The following is a 26,614-nucleotide window of genomic DNA, read 5'->3' as shown; positions in this document are numbered from 1 at the left end:
TGTCTGAATATTAGACTGAAGATATAGTGTTATAGAGTAGAGTTACAACACATAATTTTCTCAAAAATCGGTACCTAGTCAAACCTTTTTTGTCCATTAAAACCCCTCAAAAAGGAGAAAATTAAACTTTTATTGAATTTCCAGGCTGGCGTGTAAATGATTAAACTGTCAACAGGTATCAGCAAGTTATTTGTATTAATCATTTTAATGTTTTATTTTTATTTATAGCTTAACCCTAATCTTAAAAATACAATTTTAACCACACGATTGCCTTTAAAATTATTTCTACCGTCTACAGTTCCACATTGAAGCCTTTTTTTATAATGATTTCATCTGTAACTGCGACCTGGGCATTACGCCAGAAACGTACCTTTTCTCTTTCTGCCAAAAAAGTTATAATTCAAATTAATAAATCATAGGTATAGAAACTATTTTCAGAAAAATATACTTCAAAGTTACTCATAAGCATGGGCGTACATTTGGCTTGTTAGAAGGGAGGGGGGGGGGCTAAAATTTTACTATTACAAAACATTTATAGAAGTACTTCAAAATAATATATTTAAAAAAAACTTACAAATTTTAATTTAATTATTTATAACATATTTTTTTTAATTTAACAGGATATATTTATGTTTATCTGCAAATAGTTTAAGAATGACCTCTTTGTTAATATTTTAGCATGGAACATAGTTTAGCCTTGGTCTCCCAGCTCGAAAACGACATAAAATAGTGACACGAAAGCAGGGTGTCTGCTTTAAACGTAGTTCAGTAGTAGTTTAACCTCAGTATTGAGTTTGGCTCCACCAGTATGTCATATAATGTTTATAAAAATGTGCCAAAGTATAATATCAATATTTGCAGGATTGTTGATCGATTTTTAAATTACTTAATAAAGAACTAGGTAAAAGACACATGAATAGAAAAATAAATAAAATGATAAATATATTAATTGAAATTGTATATTACTGTAAAATAATTATTTTATCGTTTTAAAGATATTTTATTTTTCCGATAAATTAGTTTGACTTTTAAAATTTAAATTTTGTTGAAGGCTGCTATGTCTACACTTTGAACCTGAAAAATAAAATAATAATTATTATTATAACTAATATATTAATAATTCATGCTTAATTATACACTATTTAACTTAAGAATGAACCAATGCAGAATCTAAAACCTATTACTTCTGGCTGCGCCATCGTTTTAGTTGGCACTTTATTGTTCAACGTATAATATACAAAGATACAACTTACATAATCTTCAATTTCCTGCAAAGTTTCTTGTAACCAATCGATAGAAACTTTTTCATCCTCAACGACACAACTGATTTGAAGTTTATGAATACCATAGGCCAAAGGTACCAATTTTGCTAAAAAAATTAACTTTTTATATTATTTATGACGAGTTAAAAACAATAAAAATATATCATGTTTTACGCAAATCATGTGGGAGACTCGTGATTCAACTTCAGTGTAAAAATAAATCACTGAAGTCCTAAATTATTAAATAATTATAACTTTTAAAATTAACCCTTAAATGCACGCTAAACGGCACGGCTTACCGCATTTTTGCGCCATTTTAATTTACGCGGATATTGGCCACATGATTACACCATGACCCCATTCTATCTCTTGTGTTATCAATACACTAGATGATCATGATAGCATTGATTAATCATGTTGTCTTATCAGTGTTCAAATAGTAGTTCTAAGTGGTCATATCTGACGTTGCGGCACTCCGTACCGCTAGCGTAGTTAAACGTTACAATTTAATACGCGTGCACTTAAGGGTTAATTAACGAGTAAAGAATGAAGAACTCAGTAACAGACGACTAAAAAATTATTGTTTGCTTTTTAAAATAATTAGTTAGTCATACACTTGTTATTAGTTTAGCTCCCCCCCTTCCTTAGGTATAAAAATATACAATAAAATGAGGTCCGCTCAAAAGTCAAAAGTATGATAATAATACAGTTATTATTTTCAAAATATAATATATTATAATGTTCAGTATAATGAAACTCATAATAAATCACTTAAAAACAAATTCAAATTATTTTTTTAGAATTGCATAATTTTTAACTTTTTTTTTTTATAAACTCTTTTAAATAAATAAAAAAAAAACTTACAAGCTCCCCACAATAAACCGTCAGTAGCAACTTTTCGAACTTCTTTCTCCAACTCTTTCATGTCAGTTTCATCATCCCACGGCTTCACATCCAAAATAATATTTGATTTAGCAACAAGAGTAGGTTCTGTAATAAATAAAAATAGTATATTACAATTACATATTATAATCAAAAAAATTCACGACATTTAAACAGAACAATACATTTTTAAAGCCAATTGTAATGAGAAAATGTTCATGTTTTATTCTAAGTTTACATTCAATTTTTAGACATACTACACTGAATTTAAAATATAACTTATAACCAAATTTTACTAATAAGTTATACAAAAGTTATTACTGATTTAAAATCTATCGCATATCTGTTGGCTTAATTTTATCAAAAAGCATATAAGTCAGTGATTATAAATTAATTATTGTATAAAAGACATAGGAACTTCTGAAAAAATATAAATAATGTGGCCGATTTAGAATTTACAAAAAGTTGATAACCAATTTGATTTTGAATGTGTTGAAACTTTCACGGACTAAAATATCACATGCTTGATTTTCGGATATATCCGCGTCAATGGTTGTTAACCGACGTTTCGGACTCTTTGCAGAATCCATCTTCAGGGTAATGTCACTACTGTTCTGCTGCCGTGACTGTACTCGTACTCTTTGCAGAGCCCGAAACGTCGGTTAACAACCATTGACGCGGATATATCCGAAAATCAAGCATGCGATTTGATTTTTTTATACTTGAATTACATTTATATTTATTGATAAATTAATATAGTAAAAAAGAGGTGATTTGGTCCGAATCTATAAATCGTAATAATATATTACTAAAAATTACTAAAATAGGGTGGATCACAACAATTTAACATGAGCTGATTTAAAAATGTATGCATCATCATAATACACCAATACACAATAAATGTGTTTATAACGATACTAATAGTTTTTCTTGTTGTTGCTCGGTAGCACTTTTTTTTTTAACATTTGCATAAAAACTAAAATGTACACATATATTTTCAATTTATGTTAACAAAATTAATACAAATTTACTTTTAGATTTGCGTGCAGCATACTCAGCCACTCGTTGGGCTTTTAATTTGGCAGCTTCTTCACTTTCTTCCTATAAAATGTCATTATGTTAATAGTATACTTTATTATTTATAATAAATAATAGTAAAATTATAATGCTTATTTATTATTTTATAATAAGAACCTCTGCCTCTAAAAGCAGTTGAGTGTACAGATTACAGAAAACAAAAATAATGAAATTTTTCATTTTGTATTGCAGTAGTAACTTAGAGAGGAAGGTTTGTGGTTAATACCTGACGATTTTGGATTTGAATCAAACTTATATAAATTTATTTTTATTCGACAAATTATAAGAGCCCCATCAAAGGTCTTCAATTCCCTCCTTCAAAACAGCACGCAAAACAAATCTCTAATTTCAAGTTCTCTTGGAGAGGGTTTTTTTTATTTTGTTTACAGATGAATTCTTAATTCATATTAGCGGTTCTTCCACTGTCACCTCTTCTATCAGTCGCACATCATACAAATTTACCCCAGTCACATAATATAGTTTTTGTGACTGACATGTCTTACCTAAGTCACACTTAATATAAAAGTAGCTGGAAACTATGCGATCGATAAAAGGTTATCAAAATCAAAGTTGGTAATTTTATTCCAGCGGATATATATAGAAAAATTAAGTAAAATTTTACTTCTGAATCTGATCCAAATAGATCAACATCGTCATCATCACCATCATCATTCTTTTCAGTTTTTTTAGGAGCTTCTTTTTGTACTGATATATTACTTGTTGCAGAAGGTGATATTTTAGCTTCTAAAGTAGTGACCCGAACTTCCAATTGTTTTAAGAGGCTTTGCAGTTGGTTGACATCTACAAATAAATCAACATTAGTAAAACGTATTCAATTATTCTAAACTAAATATAAAATCTGTTTTTTAAACGAATACCTTGATTTAATGAATTTGTACTTGTGGATGAATTCTGAAACCAATCAAACAAAATTTAATCTCTATACTTTAACCTAAACAGCTAAACTATTGTTATTGTTTAACTTACGCTCAAAGGTGATTTTCCTTCTAATGCACTGACACGAAGTTCCAACTTTTGAAAGGCGGTTTTTAATTCTGCAAGAGCTAAAATATTAAATAAAAAAAAAATTTTTCTTTTTAAATTTAAAATTAGTAATATATTTTAGAATATAGGTATAAATGAATATAGACATTATACAACAAATAGTATTCAAAAACTTTCAATAATACAATTTTAAACGTTCAATTTGAGTACCTTAGAATCTGGTTTAATTTGAATTGACATTATTTTGAAAAAAACTTAGAAACAAATACAGTAAACAAATGAATATTTTTTAAACCCTTAACTATACAAATAATACACTCTATGTGTATATGTATATCAGCAATATGTTATCTTCAACACTAACTACAATATGATTAATATATAGTAAGTGAAATAATAACTAAAATAGGGCTTAGAGTAATAATAATTATTTTAGAAGTAAATCGTAAGAGAAAAACATGTCTTTGAGAAATTACATATTATATGTTGAAAATTACGGTTGGAAAAATAAACCACACTCAGATTTCAATAAAAACATGTTAAAAAAAGCAACATAAGTTACTTACCACTATTTGTTTCATTTCTTCCTGTATTTGAACAAATATTAGAAGACTCAATTTCATTTACCTGAAATATGTTTATTTTTTTTTTTATTAATATTAATACTATTAGAATTTTTTTCAACTTCTACTCGACATAGTTCACATTATTATTAAATTGACATTGATAAGTGAAAATGATAATTATGATTTCAACATGAATTACGTGTATGCAAGTTAGTAGTGTCATAAAAGAAGAAAAATGTAAGAGTCCAGCAAAATACAAAACTATCAAAATTGTGGTATAAAATATAATTGTTTGTGCTTGAAAAAGTATTAGTTTAGAATTAATATAAAAGTACAAATAAGTGCTTGTTAACATATGAAATTTGGCTTTAAATGCCATGAATTAATATGTCAAGCTGTACTCTTCATTCTATATATTTTCAGCGAGTTTGTCTTACATTTTGAACTTTGTCGTGCAAAATTTGACGTGCTTTTTCAATTTCAGCTAACAGCACTTTCTTTCCAGGGGCTTGACAGGTATTCTAGCAAAATAAAAATGTTGATGGTTTTATTAATATTATTTAATAGGAACTAAATATTAGCCACGATTCAAAATAATATTGCTACATTTTTTTATTATAAAATTACATTAATAAAGATACTTTAAGAGTAAAATAATAACTACATCATTCTAACTAAAAAAAAAAATCAATTATAAATATATCTGTTCTAATACATTGTATAATTAGTGCTCCAGTTATTAAAAACTTATATATATAACATTAAAGTGTAAGTGTTAAAAACAAATAAATACACAATATTTCGAATTACAAAATCGCAACTGGAAAGTTGTATCAGTTAATTTATTTTGTATTGGACTATATTTCATTGAAAATTATTTAATATAGACAAACTCGATGCAAAGAAATTTAGGACATTTCATTAGTTAGGTCCCATGAAATAATTTATTCCTTAAATGTTAAATTTTTATCAGTACCATACTAAGCTGTTGTATTACTCAAAATGGACTGAAACAAATAGTAAAATGTGCACTTACTGCAGTTTTAGTAGCTAATAATAAATTGCCTTCACCTTTAATCTGCAATAAATATGTATTATACCAAGAAATATTAAACTTTACACCAATAAATAATACTCTAGAAGTAAATTATATTAAGTAATAATAACCATGATTGTAATAGTGATACCCGAAATACAGCAGTATAAAGCAGCTCTTACACGCACAATAAAATTTAGTTAATAAGAACTATGCAATACATTGAAGAAATCCAATTGTGTTGAAATTGTATTGCAAAATTCTTTAATATCTATTCTAGACTATCAATTATGCAATAATATTGTTGGTGTAGGGGCCGCTTAACTGAAAATTAAAGACTAATTATTTAAAATTAAACCAAGGAAATATTTACATAAAAAAAAAAATACCTTATACAATATAATATATTATAGAACAGCTTTGTAGTGCATAAAGTACTTTGAAAATAAAACTTTAATTTTCAGAGAAGTATAACAAATAATATTATTATAAATAAGAAATATTGTTTACTCTTTTTGTTAGTTTAGTTAGTAAAGCAATATTGTTTTATTATATATATATTTTTGTAGGTTTTAAAAATTATGAGGTAATAATGTACTTAATTAGTAGTCATAAAAATGGTAAAAACAGAAGTGTATTAAGGTTTGAGAGATTTAGAGATCTTATTTATAGTAAGACAGCCTTATTTTTATTTTTTTTAATTCATCGGCCTCCATAAATTGAGAAATTCTCTGGACAAATAGCATATATACAAAATAACATACTTAACAAATTGTTGTTTTTTTTTATGCACAACAATTTGCAATTTTGTGTTATCAGTATAAAAAAAACACTGGTAGGCAGGGTGTAAAAAAAATGTATAAATTATGTTTATGGAATAAAAATAAATTTACTATTAATTATTAGTTTTAAAAAGTTCTAATTAGATGTAGGTTTATATATTTTAGCGAGTAAAAAAGTTTTTCCTTTTGATAAATTAAAATTAAAGAACATGTTGTCTTGATAACATTTGATTACGTTCTTGTATAGTATGTTAGAAAGAGATGGTTGATTTAGCTATTAAGCACAACTTGCAAATATAAAAAAATTTTCATTTAAATTCATTACCATGTATCAGAACAGTGGTACAAAATATTGTTTTGCCCTTAACCTTTAATTAGGTATGTATCATTTTGTATAAATAGAAAACTTATTAACCTTCATCTGGGCGGGTGCCTTTCCTAGCGGGCACGCAACAGTAATTTACAGTCTCCTTGTTTTTGTGACTATTTTGCTCAAAAATTTATCTAAAATCTTTAAAATTATTGTTGGATATATTTTGTATTGAATTATAGTGAAGAAATACCTGTGAAATATATTGTATCAGAAAAATATACACTTTTCTTTAAAAAAGTTACATAAATGGGAACGCAATTTGGTGGTAATCTACCACTAAATTGCACTTTACACGTTGACTTAAGAAAGTGAACATAAAACTGTAGCAAGGATGACATTACCATTTATCATATTGGGTCACTAAAGAATAACACACCCCTCCAATCCAATCCCATTCCCATAAGGAAAATTTGCGTGCACTTTTATGAATGAAATGGTAAACTACCGCCTGCGTGCCGGTATGGAGGTTAACATCGCCCTACCAGTTAATAAGTTAATAAATGAAATTAGTGAATTAATTAATTAATGACCGTGGGTGTTTAGAACACCCCGGTAATTATGTAATGAAAGGTTGACCTTTTACTTTGAACTACATACCTCACTATTATAGCCACATAAATGTGTCATTGTCCTGCTTAATTGGTTCAAAATACTACATTTTTTTTAACTTTAATACTTCTTATATACATATGATTGTTTTTTTTAAACTCTCTCACACATATACATGTATAATTGTATATAATATTTAACAAACAAATGATTAGATTAAAAAATACAGTTCAATCACCAACTGGGATGTAAAACAACTAAAATATAAAATTACCTGTGACTGTTTTTCATAGTATATACGTTCCGCTTCGGCATACTTAGCTTTGTCGAGCCACACTTTTTCTTGAGCTAAAATCTCCAAAGACATGATTAGCTAAAAATAATAAAAAATAAAGGAATGTACAGATGGTAATAAAAGAAGCATAGGGTAGATGAAAACCTACCGAAATTTACCTTCTAAAATATGTTAGAGAGACAGTACTATTAATAAGTCAATAGTGCTGACAAATATAGTTATATACTTACGTAAATATAATTTTTTATGTAACACAACTTCAGGAATTTGAGTTTTTTGCTAACTAACGTGTGAGAACACGTTTTTCAAAATTTGGAAATTTTTAACAGAAGGAAGTTAGTAACAAGTCTCTCTAGGAATGTTATAGTGATAAGAGTATTCTTGATAACAAAAATCGGTAATCGGTATTGAACATCGCTTCTATGTTCATTGTTATTAGGATTAAAGTGTTAAAATATCTAAGGGCATTCCAGCAATTAGCAATGCCAGTGTACACTCATGATAAAACTATTATATCATGTGTACACTAACCAATTCACTCAGTTTTTTTAACCAACATATCTCTGTTTCCTCCTAAGAGGACGCCACACCAAAAGTGGAACGCGTGCAACGACCGATAGAACGCGCTGTTAGGTGTTTTAGCGAGGCGCAGGCACGCGTTTTTAGCCCCGCCTATCACGTTACTGTTGACGTAACCGGTCTGACAATTTCTCGTACGGGACCGTGTTTTATTATAGAATGAACGTCGTTGGTAGACGATTCGTATACTTTGAAATTGCATACGCTGTATACAGCCGACATATTTATAGTATCTGCGCGCACCCACGAATTAGTTATTGATTAAAAACTACTGTTTGCCTAATTATATACATATATTAATAAAATAGAAACTCTATGTTCTACCATAGCTTGAATTATGTTTTTATAATTTTAACTTTACAAACTATAAATAAAACAATTCAAATAATTTTGTTACTGATATTTTTAATACCGACAAAATCATGAACTAAAACCCAATTACATATATTTACACAAGAAAAGTAATATGATATTTTTAATATTTCAATTATTATTAAATTTTATTGGTAATTATTATAAAATTTACAATTATAAAAATTATTGTAGAATTATAATTAAAATTTTTGTAATTATATTACAAGTAAGAATAAAATAATAAATTGTTAAAAATTTCACTATAAAACACAAAACACAATAGGACAAATAGAATAGCGGCTTTTATGTGCAACAAAAATATAGTATTTTCTTAGTATAGGCATATTTCTTAATTCTTCAATATTTACAAAATAATACGTTCAGTTAAAATTAGATTATCAGTATTCAGTTCTATTGTTATCCCACGAATTACGGTGGTAATTGGCTGCCGTCGGCACTTGGCATACGACTTTTAAAGCATAAGAACGACATGCGATAATTTCCAAAATTACGCACTATTATACGAATATATTATTATGTATAAATAATTTTAAAAAGCCAATACAGTGGGGTAGGGGCATAGTGGGGATGGAGCATATTGCGGCGGAGAGGTCACAGGTCTATATGATTCATTAGAACTGAAATTGATAAAATTATTTTTTAATTAACGTTTTGATCTATAATGGTAGAAATACAAATATTTAAAAAAGCATTTTTAAATACCCTATTGGCATTAACTTGCTTAAAAAAGTATTTTTGTTGTTAGGGTTAATACGAATAGGGTTTATCGTCTGTCTATAACAATTTAATGACATAGTTACCCGTATATCGGAGTTGGCAATAGAATGAAAATATTTTTAAATACCCGTTGACTGGTGATTAACTCACACATAAAGGAAGGGTTTATAATAATTTTTTTTATTTGTCAACGTTTAGCGGTAGTACTATATCTAAAGAATATTCCATATACATTTGGAACTTAATAGAATATTTTTTAAAAAAGTTGTGGTGTGCCGTAATTTTTCTCATTTTTGACTAGGAGAGAGGAGGGCACACATGTATTTCAATGTCCCGGTTTTTTGGCGATGCATTTAAATAATTTTATTGTTTTTATTTTAATTATTATTTATTTTTCACACAGTATCCTAATACTCCTTCTCCCCTAGAGTCACAGCGTCACCCTTTGGTCTGGAGTGGGGAGGAGGGCGCATATTGTATTACAATGTTTCGTTTTTTCGGAGAGGCATTTGAACATTTTTAAAAAAAATTTCACAGAGTGTGCAATCAACTCTTCCACCCTCCCTTTCCCCAAATATTTTTTTAAATCACAATTCTTATAAATCATAATTTAACACACTTTCTACCTTTTTCGAACAAGCAAAGCCTGGTTATTCAGTTAGTTTTCTAAAAAATAATGAACACAAAAAAGCAAATATTAAATGACGGTATCGCTGAGCAACTATTATTTGTCCGTGTTATTGAAAATCAATTGTTAAAAAATGGATTATCTGTTTATTCTTCAGGTAATAATTGCGGTGTCACCGCTACCGATAACTCTCAACCCTGCCGTTTTTCGGCTGTCGGTCGACGGACGGACGGCGGCTGACCGTTACCCCCGCACTCCGCACGGTCCATTATAAATAATACTTGAACGCCCCGTTAGAAGCAGCACATGACGACGTACAAATTTACAAATCTAGCGTAAAAACTTGTCTACGCAGAACAGGGTTTACTCGGTCCACGATAGTTTTAGAGCAAAAACACCAAGTATAAAATCGAAAGATAATGACATTTTAGAGGGATAAGCATATCCTTTTTTCGATATAATTAGTACATAGTTCAATATTTAATGTTAAAAAAAGTGTAAATTTTACTTTTTTAAAACATTAATAACTTTTTTGTTTGGACATTTTTTAAAAAACGGATATGCTATTCTTTCAAAAATGTCATTATCTTTCTATTTTATACTTGGTGTTTTTGCTCTAAGACCATCGTGGGCCGAGTAAAACCCATTCTGCGTAGACAGGTTTTAGCGCTAAAAAATTGGGTGTGTGGCGTCCTCTTAAGATAAGCTTTTGAAATTTGAAACCTAGATTAAGTTCGAGTAGCTTAAGATATTGTAAAAATTTGAGCTCTTTTCAAAAGGGGAGAATTTTAAAGTTTTCATTTTTATTACTGACTCACTTACTCACTCACTCATCATCAAAATTATAAAACACTTCCCGTACAGGTAGAAACGTGAAGTTTGGCACAAAGACAGGTCTTATTGTATAACGAACGAGAAAAATCTGAAATTTTAAATATTCCCAAAATGAATGCCGCTTTAGGAAGTATAGTTCTAATTGTATAGTGTGACGCGCATGCATATTGCTTGATTAGATTAGCACAGGTTTTTATTAATTAATCACAGATTCCTGCACCGTCGAAACAAACGTTGTCTTTTAGTGTTACAATATGACAATAAGCAATTGTTTGTAATTGACAGTAAATACTTATCAAACATAATGATTTCGTAATTTTATTATATTTTATTTCATTTATCGGTCATCAAGTACAGAATATTTTAATAATCATAATAATATCATTATTTAATTAAATGCTCCTACCAATGCCTCGTAAAAAATGAACATGTCGCCCACGACGCTGAAGCCAGCAAAAATATTGATATCTCCAATAAAAACCTAACAGTGAAAAAGGGCCAATTCCAGACCCTCCCTAAAAAGTCAGACTATCAAAGTAGTGGTATCTACATTGTGGCCAAGTCTGTTTTATGCCTCATTCTGAAAGGTCATGTTTCATTCAAAAACTGTTAGTTTTTAGTTTCGACTTTAGTCTAATAATTCATTTAGCCTTAATAGTGGGTATGCCAGTATTTTAGTCGAGTAATGAGTATTCAAGAAACTATAGTACCGAGTACGGTCCACGAAACTAGAAGTGTAATTTTTTTTTTTATAATCTTGTGCGAACAGACCAATTTTATCAAGTAGTTTAGTTAAGTAAACTAGAGACCCTATTTATTATAAAAAGAAAGCAATCAATCCGTGCGATGGTCGGCGCTAAATTACATGTTCAAAACACGTTTTAGTCCAATGTATTAATTATCTATAAGTACAATACTAATAAAGTAAAAATCTTGATGAACTAAGCCTGTGGCTAAACACATCTAAGCAAGTAGCAACTAAAGTTTTTAGTTCATACCTATATGCTTAAGCGAGCAAAATTGGTATTATTTTTATTTACAAATATTTTTTAGAAAATAACGAGAGTTATTTGATATACATTTTCAAAGCACACCAAATAATTTTTTACTTTAAATACATTTTTATTTATTATATTCAATAAATTTGAACTTGGGCGTTAATTTTTATACATCAAATTCATAACATTTTTCAATTAAATTCCTTTTTTATTTGACATTTTCAAATTACTAAAATAAAAATGTGTTTAAAATAATTGTTCAAATATGCCATTATATTAGAACGTGGGTGTTCAAGGTGTTAGTGTATATTTGATATTATTTAGGATGTATAAATTAAAATAACAATATGTTAACATTTTAATTTAAGAACTAACACAGCCTACTGGTTTTAAACATTTTTACCAGTATTTATTACTTAAGTACACAATCTAATCGCCAAAATATATTAATCTACGCATATTTTATCATGGAAAATACATAAAAATTCAATTAAAATTTAAACCGGGTTAAACCAATAATTTTTATTAAAGTCTACTAAGTTGTTTTTTTAAATAAGCCAGCATCAAAATTAATAGCATTAATATTTTATATAATTATTCAAAAAGCCTTGCCATTGTAATAGCACTGGGTACCTACTCAAAGGGTTAAGATATGTTTGGTAAAATGCAATTCATTTTGTTTGTTTTTGCTGTGTTATCAGATTATTTCTAATACAGGTGTGTATTAACTATGAACCAATGATACAATTGCATTTAATCTGTGTACCTATGCATAAGTCTAAATATGAATCACGAACCACAGAATAGATAAACTAAGATAGGTACTAAGATCTTAGTTCGTGATTACTGATTTACATTTTGCTGTTTGCACTATGCAGTTATGTAATTTGTGATAATATTTAAATGATAAATACTTTCAATAAAGTGATAAGTATTACGATATCATTATCTAGTCTCTGTATAGCAACAACTGTAACAAATAACAATGGTGACTGGTTATTAATTATTATATAAACATATTAATTATTTACTATTACGAACAATATAATTGTTATTATAAACCAAATAGACGGTTTCTGACTTTGGTTCACTTTGTCAATATTGTGAGCAGTGAATTCGAGTTCAGAAGAACGACCAACTTATTATTGCTGGATTCCAATGTGAGTATAAATTTTAAAGAATTCATTTTTATCTGCCATATAAATATTCATTCCCTCAGGGGAACGCTAATCTAGCGTGACGGGTATGGCGAACCCGGGGCCCCGAGCTATGAACTGGACTTGCTTTAATTAGCTGGTCCAGTTCTCTCTACTCTGACCTTAATTGGTTGGAGTAGACTGGCCCTCCAAATTGGGGGTTAAGCGCAGAGCTAACGACCCTGCCTTGTAAAAAAAACTAACGTTCAGGACTCAAACATCAAGCCTCGGACTAGGGAGGGGTGTTTGACGGGATGGTCCTAGCGGCCGTTTGCCCGAAGAAGAAGAAGATATAAATATTCATACAGGAATTAGGATCAACTATTAATTAAATACAAATTATTACAAAATAAATAACTGAATGCAATATACTAAACGTTACAATATTATTCTTGTGGTTAAAGGTATTGGTTTTACAATAATATTCCCCCCCCCCTTTGTATAGACTTAAAATCAACTTTTTAACCACTGAACCAATTTCTCCATATTATATACAATCTATAGATCAGAAAATGGATATTGAGGGAACCTTCTAGGGTCAAATGTGGAAAACATTCATTTAATTATTTTGTAATTGAGAAAACATTAAAAAATGTGCATATTTTTTTACTTTTAATCAAAGCATACAATATTTTTTTTTTAAGTAGTCAAATTTGGTTAAAACCATTTGGACTGGGAGGTGTGGCGCAGTGGACATCTCAGGTGCCGCATGGCACTTGAGGTTAAGCTGTGTCTGTTGCTGCTTGATCCCGGATGGGTAACCACCCGGGATTTTTAGCGGCGACCCACACTATCAACCCCGGATGCATGGCTGAAATGCCATGCAACCCGGCGACCGAACTGGCTTAAAGTTAACCAAAGCCACTCCCAGTCAATACGCCATATGCATTATTATTTGGTTAAAATATTCTTCAGATATACATTACAAACAGTTTTTAAAGAAAACAGTAATCTATAAATTATATCTATCTATTAGCAGTTCTTAACCATAGACATATTTGATTAATTTGTAATAATTAAATAACAAAAAAATGTATTTTATTTAAAAATATTAAGTGTATGATGCTGTACTAATAATACAAATTACTTATTACAGATGAACATATCACTATTTTATATAATTTTGGCATATGCTGTCAATCTCAGCTGGTCAGCCAATATATTGGCTTTTTTACCAACATTTGCTCGGAGCCATTATGGAGCATTTTCACCAATGTTAAAAGAACTCGCCATTCGAGGACATAACGTCACTGTTTTGTCACATTTCTCTTTGAAAGATCCACCTCCAAATTTTCATCATATTGATGTATCGGTGAAGCAATCCGAGTCTACTGCTAAAAATAGTAGTAAGAAATGAACATAATGTATAGAATTTTTAACATAGTATTTAGTAATAAATCATTGATTTGTTTTTCAGATTTCAGTATATTACAAATAGCAAATTATTTGAATCCAATAACAATTCCTATTGGCACTTTATTTTTCGGTCCCGAAGTAACATATGGAGCATTAAATAATACTAAAGTTTTAGAATTTATTCAAACTGATGGCTATCAATTTGATCTTGTTATATTTGAAAATTTTCAACATGAATGTTTTGTTGCAATGGGTCATAAATATGGGGCACCTGTAGTACAACTGATTCCAGCCACTCCAGTTGCTTTTGTGTCTCAATGGTTCAGTCAACCATTTCATCCGGCTTACATCCCTGATCAGAATTCAGGATATTCTGATCGCATGTCTTTCTTTGTACGGTTAACTAACGTTTTTGTTACTCTACTTCAATTTATTCTGTATCCATTGTTCTATATGCCTAAACAAACTGAAATTATGAATAAATATTTTAATTATACTGGATGGGAAAGTAGACCAACTTTAGAAGAAATGACAAAAAATATATCTCTTACTTTAATGAATGCTCACTTTACAATTGGATCCCCTCGACCGTTAGTTCCATCATTTATAGAAGTAGCAGGAATGCATTTAAAACCTGCTTCTAAATTACCGAAGGTAAGTAATAAAATAAATACAAATAAAAATGGTTTAAGCTACACAAACTAACGCAACATTTTTTAATTTTAGGATATACAACAAATTATGGATAATGCCCCAAATGGTGTAGTTTATTTCAGTTTTGGTTCCGTCGTTAAAGCAATGCATTTACCCAAAGAAAAAGTAGATTTATTTTTACGACAACTGGGCAAGCTCAAGCAAACAGTGTTATGGAAGTGGGAGGCAGATGATCTACCAGACTTGCCACCAAATGTCATTGTTAGAAAATGGTTTCCTCAATTAGATATACTAGGACATTCAAATTGTGTTCTTTTCATCACTCATGGAGGTATTAGCAGTACTGTAGAATCTGTTTACTATGGTGTTCCAATGTTAGCTATAGCTATTTTTGGAGATCAAAAGTATAATTCAATTATGATGGAATCAAGAGGTGCTGGTATAAGGGTTTTATACACTGAACTCACAGAAGCTATTTTCGAAAATAGCTTACATGAAATACTGAATAATAAATCGTAAGTTTGTTTTACTATTTTTAATTGTAACAATTTTAATAAATCAATTTGTGTATTTTGTTCTCATTAGATATTTAGAAAATGCTAAAGAATTGTCACGTCGGTTTCAAGATCAGCCAATGAAACCAGTGGATAAAGCAGTTTATTGGATCGAATATGTCATACGCCATAAAGGAGCTCATCATCTTAAAACAGCCGCAAACCAGTTAAATTGGTTCCAGTTTTTATTGTGTGATGTTATTATAGTTTTATTGTTAAGTTCATTTTTGTCATTTTATGTATTTATAAAATTGCTTATGTTATGCTGCAGATGTGTAACTCGTAAATCAAAAATTGATAAGCTGAAAAAAAATAATTAGAAATTATTATTATTCTAAGATAAATTTCAATAACATAACTGATTGTCTGAGTATCCGACAATAATTTCTTGTCAACTTTAGGTTTGCTAATATTTTTTAACAAAAAATTATTATTTCATAGTAGCATAACCAAGAATTATTATCGAAAGGAGTCAAGTCATGTGTTCCAAATTCCAAACACTACAATTCTCATAATACATTTATATTACGTCTTCAGCTTTCCATAATACATTTTTCACTAAATTGAACACTATTCATTTATACAGCGAAATCCTTAACTGCTAATTATACAAAATAGGTGTATAACATAAGAATCTTTTAATTTTTTTACTGTAGAAAGATATAAATAGCAAAACTACGTAATAAAAACATGTATACCATAGAATTTTCATTTACAGTCTGTTTACACTATTCAATTATTTTTGTAATATTAATCAAATTTTATCTAGTTATTAATAGTTTTAGTAATTCAAATCAAATTCATTTGTGTACATTTTGGGTTTTTGCTATCACCACTAATTGCTGCTAAAGCTTATTTTCTGTGATTTATCATAGATATTAGATTAAAATATATAATCTCTATAAGACTTAGATATTTTTTATTTAAATAAAAATATAACTACTTTAAATTAGTGTTTTATTAAATCATTTTTATTTTTAATAAATTGTTATTTATCTTATCAAATAAATTTGTTTTTCTTTTAAAATTATTATTTCCATTTTTATTTAAATACAAATTATTTTCGAATCTCGGTCGCTGGACTTTTTCTAGTTGGATGGAGGAATCGTCTGGAGACGGAAATGACCACCTGACTGGCTCGGAAGGCAACGGGAAACCACCTCCCTTTACTCAATTCCCCAGGAGGGCAGCTCTTGTTTCTTGTAGAGAAAGAGTGTCCGAACCTACCTAAAAAAGGTCATAGACTAAAAAAGAACAATTATTTAGTGCCTTTATAATATTTTATTTATTATTACAATTTGTTCGAAAAACTATATAAAATAATTATTTGGATATTTTGTTCATATTAAAGCAAAAGTACTTGAGTTCTTTTTTTCAAAAACATTATGTTTTAAATAATTTATTGTATTTTATATTATAAAAAATATCTATGTTTTTCGTGTTTAACATTAATTTATATTATTGGTTATTTATTTGTATCGGACGTTAGATCTTGTTTTTTTGCGTCAAAATGAACTTTGGATATTAACTCTTAGATTATAGTAATAGGTTGGTACTATATATAAACTACATAATTTATAATAGTAATAATGATGATAAAAATGTTGATAAACATGATTATTTTTGTTCTTTTTGCGATCATGACGTACCCCATTTTTATATTGTAAAATAAAAAGTAAAACTTGGCCGATTACTTCATATTACACAATTATTAATCCTAATAGATATTATTTATTTAGGATTTATTTGAACATTTGAAAAATTATTATTATTATTATTATTATTAAAATCATCGTAAAACTTCTTGTATACAACATTTCTAAAAAAACAGTGTTTATTATTAATTGAGTAATAATAATTAATAAACTTTTAGGTTCATTCAAAGTTAAGAGAAAAATTTCATCAAACCACATGTTAATCGGATTAAAATTTATTGAGCTACATTGCACGGCGTGTGTAGTATTTCTAAATTGAGAAAAACGCGTTTAAAGAAGCCAATTTTCCAAGTTTTTCGGTGCACGCTGTTGGTAGATTACCTATCGAATTTTAATTTTAAACTATAATAAATTGTATGATAACGAAACTTAAACAACACGAAATTTATGATAAAAACAGGTTGAAATTTGATATACATTCATGAACTTTAATATATTATTACGACTGTTTTGAAATCTCGTATGTGTTATGTAACAGCTCGGTATAGGCATTGTATAGTTGTAGACAGGAATGCTGTGAGTATTGTGTAGCAACTGGTCGCCACACACTATAACCAACACTATTGATTAGCTAGTCTGCTTATGTCTGTAGTTCGACAGATAGTGGTATATTATTGTCATAATAAGAAGAATTAAATATCATGATAATCGGGTGTGTCGATTTTGAAATTATTTTTAAACGTATTATTACATAATATTATGTTGTGATGTGTGTTCAGTAAAATACAAATTTTAAACATTCTTGGTGTATCGTTTGTGTATTATTTTAAAAATATTCTTCTTCGTTTTTCAATTAACAAAAATGCAGTTTTTGTTTTGTTTTGTTTTGATTATTTTGTTTTTACACGAATGTCTATCATTCAACGTACTGGCTTTTTTACCAACAAAAGCGCGTAGTCATTATGCTGCATTCGAACCTTTACTAAAAGAACTAGCAGTTAGAGGACATAATGTTACTGTATTATCTCCATTTCCACTGGAAAATCCGCCGGCGACTTATCATCATTTGCAAGTAGAACTTGATGTTGACGATTCAAGTAAATAAATATAATATATATTTTTACATGTAGTCAGATTTGTCATTACCCCTCTTGGTGCAGTACACCGGTCGCATTTCAGTTTTTATAAATTATGAAATTTAATAAACTTTCTAAAATTTGCATTAGGATATTGACAAAAATTAATTGTTTAAAAGTTATATTAGCTATTTGAAACCTTGTTACAGTGTTTTAGTTGAATAGGTACTGTCAACCATAATATATACTTAATAAGAGTAAATTCATAGTGTCACTATTTCAGAGGTGCTAAAAGTGTTGGTAAGACTGAGTATTGGAGGGCTTCGCATCAGCAGTTGACCTTAAGGGGTTATTCTCATTCACAAGTAGGTACTAAAAATAAATATGTTTAATACACCCCTACCCACTCCCCCTCAAAAAAAAATTCAATCTGTATGAATTTTAAGTTTTGAATGTAGTGTAAGAAAATACTTTTCTATGAATTTGTACCTTTTTTTATTTTTTATAAGCGTTTTTATGAAGAACTCAATTTTAAATTTACATATTTTATGTAAAATTTCTCAGCATTCTGAAAAAAATATTGGAATAATTCTCAAATTTTGGGCAACACGAAAAAACAAATTTTTAGATTATAAACTCAATTTTAATAACTTTTTATTAAAAAAAAAATAATCATACTTTTTCGAAAGCTGAGTTTATTTTACATAAACTGATTTTAAATCAATTTTTTGATGGCCGATGATACCATAAAAAAACGATAATAAGGAGGTGTCAAGCAAAAACTTAACGCTTTTTACGAATACGGCTAAAATAATCAAAAAGAATTTGAGAACACTCTTTTTATAGTAGCACACATGCAATGTAATTTTCGAAAAAATCGGCGGGGGTAGGTCTAAACGTTCGTTCATATATTTTGGCGTTTAGACCCATAAAAAGAAAAAAAACTATAATTAACATTTTTTTAATTAACTGACCGATTTATAAACCACTACATATTATAGCTACCTTTTATATTCTCATTTGTAATTAAAATTATGACGAGAAAGTTCTCAAAGATATAAGTGAATTCAAATGATGTTGATCAAGCAGTTTTTGAAACAGAGATAAAGTTCAATGACGTTCAAAGATGACGTTCAATATTAACTAAAAAAAAACAGACTGACAAAAAGTTCTGAAAATAGAAATAATTGTGTAAGCCTATTAAATGTTTTTAGATTATTGCAATTAAATGTTGCATTAGACAGATGCTTTCATTATTCCTTGTTGTTTTTAGAATTTGTTAGTATTTATTTGAACAAATTTGATAAAATGGTTAAGGTAAAATGGATTAAGGAAAAAAATGCATAAGCTTAGATTTCCGGTAATTGAGCAATCACGTCAACGTATTAAATTTGGCCATTGCACGAAACGTTGGCCGCTGCCGCCGCTATGCTAGTCATATTTAGATTAAGTATTCTTCTGCATGAACTCTCCATTCCGTTGTATCTCATTTACCCTATTTCTTGTCCTTAATATCATCTTTGGCATGGTTCTATTACCAGTTGAAATCAAATTTTATAATTAAAAATTAATGTAATATTATTAAATACTGTAATAATTTATATATATTTATATAACATATTGACATGCATTTGATTACTTGAGCCTTTTTCTTGTCGCATCTCTGTCCAATCGTGCAAAAAAGGACCTTAAAACTTTACTATTCTTGATTGATAAAACTATAAAATATAGAACCAAAAGCAATGGCGGTTTCTTTACACACATTCAAGGTGAACATTAAGGACAAATTATTAAAAAATATAAAATTCACAAAAAATTAGTTTTTCAAAATAGAATTTTAATGATAAGGTCCCATTTCCCGTTAACCAAATCGTTTCAAATATGTCACATCCACGATGCAGAGAAGATCTTCATGGTGGTCATATCATACTTTTATGTTTATGTTATGCAATACATTTTGTTACGACTTGTAAAAGCTAACACAGTACGTCATATGTATAACACAAGTTTGGAAGCCGAGTACCCCTGAAAGATGGTCAATGTACATTTTAAACAGTCTTGATTTTTTGTACGAATTATTACATTAGCTTTAAAAAAACATCGTAGTCGAGAGAGTCTTCTGGAACAGCTTAAAAAATTAAAAACCAATGGTGGATCGACAAATTAAGAATTAACAAAACATTGCCTATATTGAACACTTTAGTAGGCTAGGTTAGATAGGCATCCAGGTCAAATCGAGCTCTTATAACCACCAAGTTTGTACGAGAATCATGAATCAAGTAGTTACACTAAAAAAATAAAAATTTGTCAATTTACTAAAAATACAATTTTCCACCATTATATCGTGCAATGTAATTACTGTACTATCCATCTATATTGAGATTAGAATATAGATTATATAGGTTGCGTTCACAATGTCAGCCACCAGATAGCTTTTTGGAATATAGGTATACAAATTTGTAAACTTATTTAATGAGGTTTCTTATAAGAGCTAAAATCCATCAAAATTCGATTGTAATACAAATATATAAATTAGTATACATATTTTGTGTTTTAGTTGTAAATCCATTAAATGCGGCCAAAACCATCAATACATTATTAATTCCATTTAAGACGTGGTCTAAATGGCCGAGGTTCACGGAGAAAGTCATCAGTAAACCTTCAGTACAAAATCTGATTCACTCAAAGGATTTAAATTTTGATCTAGTTATATTTGAGAACTTCAACCACGAGTGTTTTGTTACTATGGGACACAAATTTCAAGCACCTGTTGTACAGATTATTCCAGCTGTCCCCAACGCTGGTACTGCACGATGGCACGGCAATCCATACATCGGATCTTATATACCAGAAATACTTTCTGGATTAAGTGATCATATGACGTTCGCGGAACGGTTGACGAATACTGTCTTAACATTAATGCACACAACTCTGAGTTCAATATTTTATCTACCCAAGCAGAGGGATCTCATGGACAAATATTTTAACTACACTGGATGGGAAACGCGACCATCAATGGATAGTATGCTTAAAAATGTATCTTTAACTTTATTAAATACCCATTTCTCCGTTGGAATACCTAGACCGCTCGTGCCCACTTACGTAGACGTTGCAGGTATGCATCTTAAATCGGCTTCTTCTCTTCCAAAGGTGATTTTGTTTTTTCATACATTGTAATTTTATTATTAGTATTAATATTATTATTTTAATTGATGTTTAGGATTTGCAAGATATTATGGATAACTCCCCCGAAGGAGTCATATACTTTAGTTTTGGTTCATTGATAAGACTCTCTCAATTACCAAAAGATGAGTTGGAAATATTTATTCGACAGTTTAGTTCAATTAAACAGAAAGTATTATGGAAATGGGAATCAGATGAACATCCGAACTTTCCTCAAAATGTAATTACAAGAAAATGGTTTCCACAAGCTGATATTTTAAGTCATCCGAACTGTATACTATTTATTACTCATGGTGGAATACACAGTACTGAAGAAGCCATTTATTTCGGTGTACCAATGTTAGCCATATCATTATTTGGAGATCAGTTGCATAATTCATTAGTAATGCAAGACAGGGGAGCTGCAATACGTATTAAATATTCTGAATTTACTGAACAGATATTTGCAGACAGCTTGAATAAAATGCTGAACAACAAGTTGTAAGTTATTTTATGTTATATCTACCTGGCATTATAAAAAGTTTTAGATTTTAAGTGGCGTAGGAAAGAAAATCACAAAAACGCTCAATTTAAATATGTTTATGAAATCATCGTTTTAATTTATTTCTAAAACTTAATCATTCATTTTAATTAAAATCTAAAATCTAAAAAAAATTAACTATGCTATTAAATATTCTTATCTATAAATTGTAGCAAAGAATGGTCAAAATTTGGTCCATAGTTTTTATCTGGTTTTTCTTTTTATTTATATTAAACTAAAATTTAAGCAAATAATACTGTAGAGGATGTGTAATTACAAAAACCAGAAAATTTTCATAGAAAATTGGAGATGAATACGATTTATGCTTAAGCGTGACGAGATTTAGATAAATCGATTACTTTTATTTTTTATACATTTTTTAAGTTAAGATTTTTAGTATTTTTTAAAAAAATTATTTAAAATTAGTGGATTGAGTTACTGGACATTTTAAAACGCTTAAGCACAGATACAGTTTTTTATTTACTGGAAAAATTTTTAATAATTTCTATCAAAATTACTGTAATAGTCTGACAAAATAAAACCAATAAAGAATCCTTATTACGGTATTCATAACTTTACACTATGGTTTAAAATTTAAATAAAGATTTTGCGAAAAATTCTCTATACAGCGTGAGTTATTAAGGATAGGACATTCATTTTCTCTTAAAATAATCGCAATTTTGTAGATTTGTTTTTGGAGACATGTTAGTATGGTATTTCACAATTATAGACAATATTCTAATTTTTAATTTTTTCCCAGAACTCTATCAACTTTAAAATTTAAATTCCTAAATTAAATCCTAAATTTTAAACTTTAATAACTTAGAATTATTTAATAAAAAAGTTTGCATCTTTAATTGTTAATTATAGTAATATTAACTTTAAAAGTAATTATCCAAAACTTGTAACCGATCAGTCATAATTTTCAGAAAATTATTCTTAATTTACAAAGTTGATTAAATTCGTACGTTACCATTTAAGTTTCAGAAGTTGATAGAGCTCTAAAAAATACTATAGAAGGTAAATATTTAGTTTTTTTAAAATATTGTTAAAAAAACTAGTGTCTCTAAAAAGAAAAACAACAAAATTACTATACTTTAAGAGAAAATAAGTGTCTTATTCTACATGAATCACGCTGTATATTTTTCCTTAATAAATGGGATGGTAACGTCGTTTTAAGCTATAAATTAAACAAGATTTATAAAAAAATTATGAAATACTAAATATTTTAGTTTTAAAACGCAATTGAGAGGTTATTGTCAATAAGGTTAAATTGTAATTTAATATTTTACATATCAATTTATAAAAATAGGAAATCAATTAAGTTTTCTTATATATTTTTTGTTGTATAGTTATTTGTGTTAAAATCATAAATACATTTACGTTTTGACTATTTTTTTCAAATTACAAATAATTTAACATTATGGTTTACAGATACAAAGACAACGCAATGAGACTGTCAAGCATTTTTCACGATCAACCGTTTAAGTCATTGGAAAAAGCAATATACTGGATCGAGTATATTGTACGACACAATGGCGCTTATCACTTAAAAAGTGAAGCGAGTGAATTAATCTGGTATGAATTCCTATTGCTTGATGGCTTGTTCCTAGTGATCATTGTTAGAATAATTATTACTGTTCTAATGTGGAAAGTAGGGAAAAAATTAATAAATAAATTTTGGAAAAAAAAAACGGACTAAAATAAAAAATTGATGTACTGATGTTATTTGATTTTTTAAGAATGTTAACTTTATTTTTTATACTATTGAAGAAACATTTTTTTTTCATTATTTAATTTGATAAAAGAAATTGTATATAACTTTTAAGAAATAGTGTTGTATTCGAGAAGATTACCTTCTGAAGATACAGAAATGTACTTTCATCATCTATGTTTTTTAAAATGCTCTATTTTATTATTGGGCTGAAAAAGACATTTTTATTTTATTACTAAATGTATTAATTGTAAGATTAATAGGTATAATTGTATCATATTTAAGGGATACCAACATTTTTTGATGACGGTGTCCTTTTTGGGCCTAAATTCGGCTGTGTTGTTTCTGCTTTATATTGTCTGACATTATAAAAAAAAATATTATATAATATTATTAATTATAATTAATAAAACCTATTGTAGTTGTCAGGATGGAAGGGACGGTTTAAAATACATTTATATATTTTTCTTTTGATTCTTTTTGATTCTTTTTACCCCATAATTCATAATGATTTAATTTTGGTTTTAATATTAATGGATGGAATAATTGTTTTTTTTAATTCGAATATTGTAGTTAATAATATCTATTGTGGTATTTTTTAAATGATATTCGTTTGGTTGTTTCTTGTTACACAGCTAAATATTTTATGTGCTTTAAAAATATATTAATTAACTTAAATATTTTTTATTATATTTGTCATCGTTGCTATCATTTTTGGGTTAGGTTAAAATATATTTTGTCACAGCCTTCAGGTTAGGGTACCTTATCCAGTTTAAAAGTATACAATTTAATGTACTCGAGCATGCAATGAGATAAGGTATAAAGGTCACCAATATTTATTGCGTTGTTACCTATAGAAATAATAATAATAATAATAAACACAGAAAATTAAACTTATAAATTAGTAACCGACGCCGCGCCGATATTATTTAATTTAGTTATTCTACCAATTAAATTAAATGACTTGATCGATAACTTGGCTAATTGCTTTGAAACTTAAAATATATTACAACTATTTACTATATTTCAATATAATAAAAAATTAATATTTTTGTTAGAGTAAATTTGTTAAATTCCAAACAATTACCTAGCTTCCGACTATTCCAGTTTTAATTCGTCGAGAATCCTCTTCCACCAGTAAGACTTTTCCCCTTCATTTTAAATCTACATATCATGTACAATTTTTAAATACTAACTTAAGGTTTTTTTATTAAAAATAATGAGTTAATCTTAATATAAGAGTGTTAGACTTGTGTATAATTTTGTTAATTATTTGTATATTGCTTTAAATATTAAGTATCTGGTATGATGATCATTATCTTATTAATACTAATTTTAGATAAAATGTGTAGATATATTTATTAATTAAAAATGTTCGATGAAAAATGTATTGAAATTTCTAAAGCGAATGAAAAAATCTAAAAAATTCAAAAACAAAAAATTGAATTTCATAAGTTATAAACACATTTTTGTTTGTACTTTATTTCAATTTACTATAATATAACTATGTACAATCATACAAATTACCATATTATATAATTTATTAATTAATAAATAATATTGCATTTTTCAAAACTTAAAAAATGTAATTTAAATTATTTTTTTGTAAACCGGGGTTTTGAAAGTGACACCCCTACAGGCTTTATTTGAATTTATTAACAATTATGTTATGAATGATGTTATAAATATTTACTATGATGTAGAAGTGTAAAACGTATTTATAAAGTAGGTTTTAGTTTCAGTACTTATGGAATGTATGTTTAACAAATAAAATTACTTGATCAACGCTAGGATTCATTGACTTCCGTAAACACCTAGAGTGCGCTATATGTATAATACAAATTGTGAAAATAAAAATAATACTGTACTTGCGTATTTAAAAAATGAATAAAATTTAAGTCAACAGTGCTGGTGAAAGAAACAATTATTTAAATTGAAAACCATTTAATTAATTACAATTTGCACTGTGCAAACAAATGTTTGATTGAACAACAAATTGATTATACAACTGAGGTATACCAGTTGTAAGGAATATCACATTAAGATTTAAGACTATGAAATGCAAGATACTTTTAACCACATATAAATGTTCGATAACCAATTTTTTTTGGCAACGAAAAAGAAAATATATTATTTATTTTAAAAATACGAATATGGATGAGGATATTATTTATTTTATAATTATTTATTATTTATTATCAAAAATTACTTTGACAGATTATAATCCTAAAACTCGTATTATTTCTCATTAGTGGACCGTTATTTCTACTTCGATAAATACATTTGTGTACTATACGTGTAAAAAATCGGAAAATTTGTTTATATTTAATTGTAAAAACTATGAGTCGCAATATACGTTAAGTTAAAATATATAAGATACTAGTTATTAATAAATATTTGTTTTATTGTTGTTACAAATTATAACTTACAACAGTTATACACATGCTTTTCTTCAGAATCCTTTTAATATAATTTGATTCCTTCACCAATAGCTTTAATAATGTAATGGCTTTTTTGATCAGGATATAATATGTTATATTTTATAGTGTTATTTAGATCTATAGAAACACTAAGGAGGTTAGACCAGTTCGTTTTAATTAATCTAAGGAATTTCACGATTAATCGGAACTCTATCCCAATATACAGGTATAGGTACCGACCCAAATTATAGGAGGTGATTTATATGAATCGTTTGTGTGATGCACACATGCGTTTATAGGGTTTTATAATATTATCACCTTAATAATA

At 28.1% G+C, this 26,614-nt stretch overlaps 3 protein-coding genes across 5 annotated transcripts; 2 read left to right on the top strand and 1 right to left on the bottom strand.

Moving 5' to 3' along the window:
* Positions 1–943: 943 nt before the first annotated feature.
* LOC126835714 (elongation factor 1-delta) lies at positions 944–8,200 on the bottom strand. Of its 3 annotated transcripts, XM_050568475.1 has the most exons (12): positions 8,058–8,200; positions 7,807–7,905; positions 5,829–5,870; positions 5,230–5,313; positions 4,793–4,853; positions 4,209–4,285; positions 4,100–4,133; positions 3,844–4,022; positions 3,176–3,245; positions 2,127–2,252; positions 1,254–1,369; positions 944–1,074 (listed from the first exon to the last, which is right to left on the bottom strand). In XM_050568475.1, the coding sequence occupies exons 2-12, from the start codon at positions 7,897–7,899 to the stop codon at positions 1,036–1,038; spliced, it is 921 nt and encodes a 306-aa protein (XP_050424432.1). In that variant the 5' UTR covers positions 7,900–7,905; positions 8,058–8,200; the 3' UTR covers positions 944–1,035. The 3 variants fall into 3 exon arrangements, with proteins under 3 accessions (XP_050424432.1, XP_050424433.1, XP_050424434.1); XM_050568476.1 differs by lacking the exon at positions 5,829–5,870; XM_050568477.1 differs by lacking the exons at positions 5,230–5,313; positions 5,829–5,870.
* Positions 8,201–12,772: 4,572 nt separating this feature from the next.
* Positions 12,773–16,534, top strand: LOC126835711 (UDP-glycosyltransferase UGT5-like). The gene is made up of 5 exons (XM_050568473.1): positions 12,773–13,118; positions 14,251–14,500; positions 14,572–15,164; positions 15,237–15,679; positions 15,750–16,534. Exons 2-5 carry the CDS (start codon positions 14,251–14,253, stop codon positions 16,036–16,038), a joined length of 1,575 nt encoding a protein of 524 aa, XP_050424430.1. The 5' UTR covers positions 12,773–13,118; the 3' UTR covers positions 16,039–16,534.
* A 1,393-nt stretch (positions 16,535–17,927) lies between these two features.
* Positions 17,928–25,701, top strand: LOC126835713 (UDP-glycosyltransferase UGT5-like). Its single transcript, XM_050568474.1, has 4 exons — positions 17,928–18,470; positions 21,007–21,599; positions 21,670–22,112; positions 23,587–25,701. Exons 1-4 carry the CDS (start codon positions 18,236–18,238, stop codon positions 23,852–23,854), a joined length of 1,539 nt encoding a protein of 512 aa, XP_050424431.1. The 5' UTR covers positions 17,928–18,235; the 3' UTR covers positions 23,855–25,701.
* The last annotated feature ends 913 nt before the right edge of the window (positions 25,702–26,614 follow it).

This window comes from Adelges cooleyi, unplaced genomic scaffold (assembly GCF_023614345.1).
Source record: "Adelges cooleyi isolate 19-005CV unplaced genomic scaffold, UGA_ACOO_1.1 ACOO_flye_CR_arks_rails_tigmint_CR_PRNA_23, whole genome shotgun sequence".
Lineage (NCBI taxonomy): Eukaryota > Metazoa > Arthropoda > Insecta > Hemiptera > Adelgidae > Adelges > Adelges cooleyi.
Note: the sequence above shows the minus strand (reverse complement) of the source record. Positions and strands in the feature narration are given on the sequence as shown.

What these genes read in the sequence shown, in the direction of transcription:
- LOC126835714 (XM_050568475.1), bottom strand. Translation starts at nt 7,899, where the DNA reads ATGTCTTTGGAGATTTTAGCTCAAGAAAAAGTGTGGCTCGACAAAGCT. An exon ending in ACTATGAAAAACAGTCACAG is followed by an intron (nt 5,871 to 7,806) that starts GTAATTTTATAT and finishes TATTTATTGCAG; the next exon opens with ATTAAAGGTGAAGGCAATTT. An exon ending in AAGAAATGAAACAAATAGTG is followed by an intron (nt 4,286 to 4,792) that starts GTAAGTAACTTA and finishes TTAATATTTTAG; the next exon opens with CTCTTGCAGAATTAAAAACC.
- LOC126835711 (XM_050568473.1), top strand. Translation starts at nt 14,251, where the DNA reads ATGAACATATCACTATTTTATATAATTTTGGCATATGCTGTCAATCTC. An exon ending in GTCTACTGCTAAAAATAGTA is followed by an intron (nt 14,501 to 14,571) that starts GTAAGAAATGAA and finishes TTTGTTTTTCAG; the next exon opens with ATTTCAGTATATTACAAATA. An exon ending in CTGCTTCTAAATTACCGAAG is followed by an intron (nt 15,165 to 15,236) that starts GTAAGTAATAAA and finishes TTTTAATTTTAG; the next exon opens with GATATACAACAAATTATGGA.
- LOC126835713 (XM_050568474.1), top strand. Translation starts at nt 18,236, where the DNA reads ATGCAGTTTTTGTTTTGTTTTGTTTTGATTATTTTGTTTTTACACGAA. An exon ending in CGGCTTCTTCTCTTCCAAAG is followed by an intron (nt 21,600 to 21,669) that starts GTGATTTTGTTT and finishes ATTGATGTTTAG; the next exon opens with GATTTGCAAGATATTATGGA. An exon ending in AAAATGCTGAACAACAAGTT is followed by an intron (nt 22,113 to 23,586) that starts GTAAGTTATTTT and finishes TATGGTTTACAG; the next exon opens with ATACAAAGACAACGCAATGA.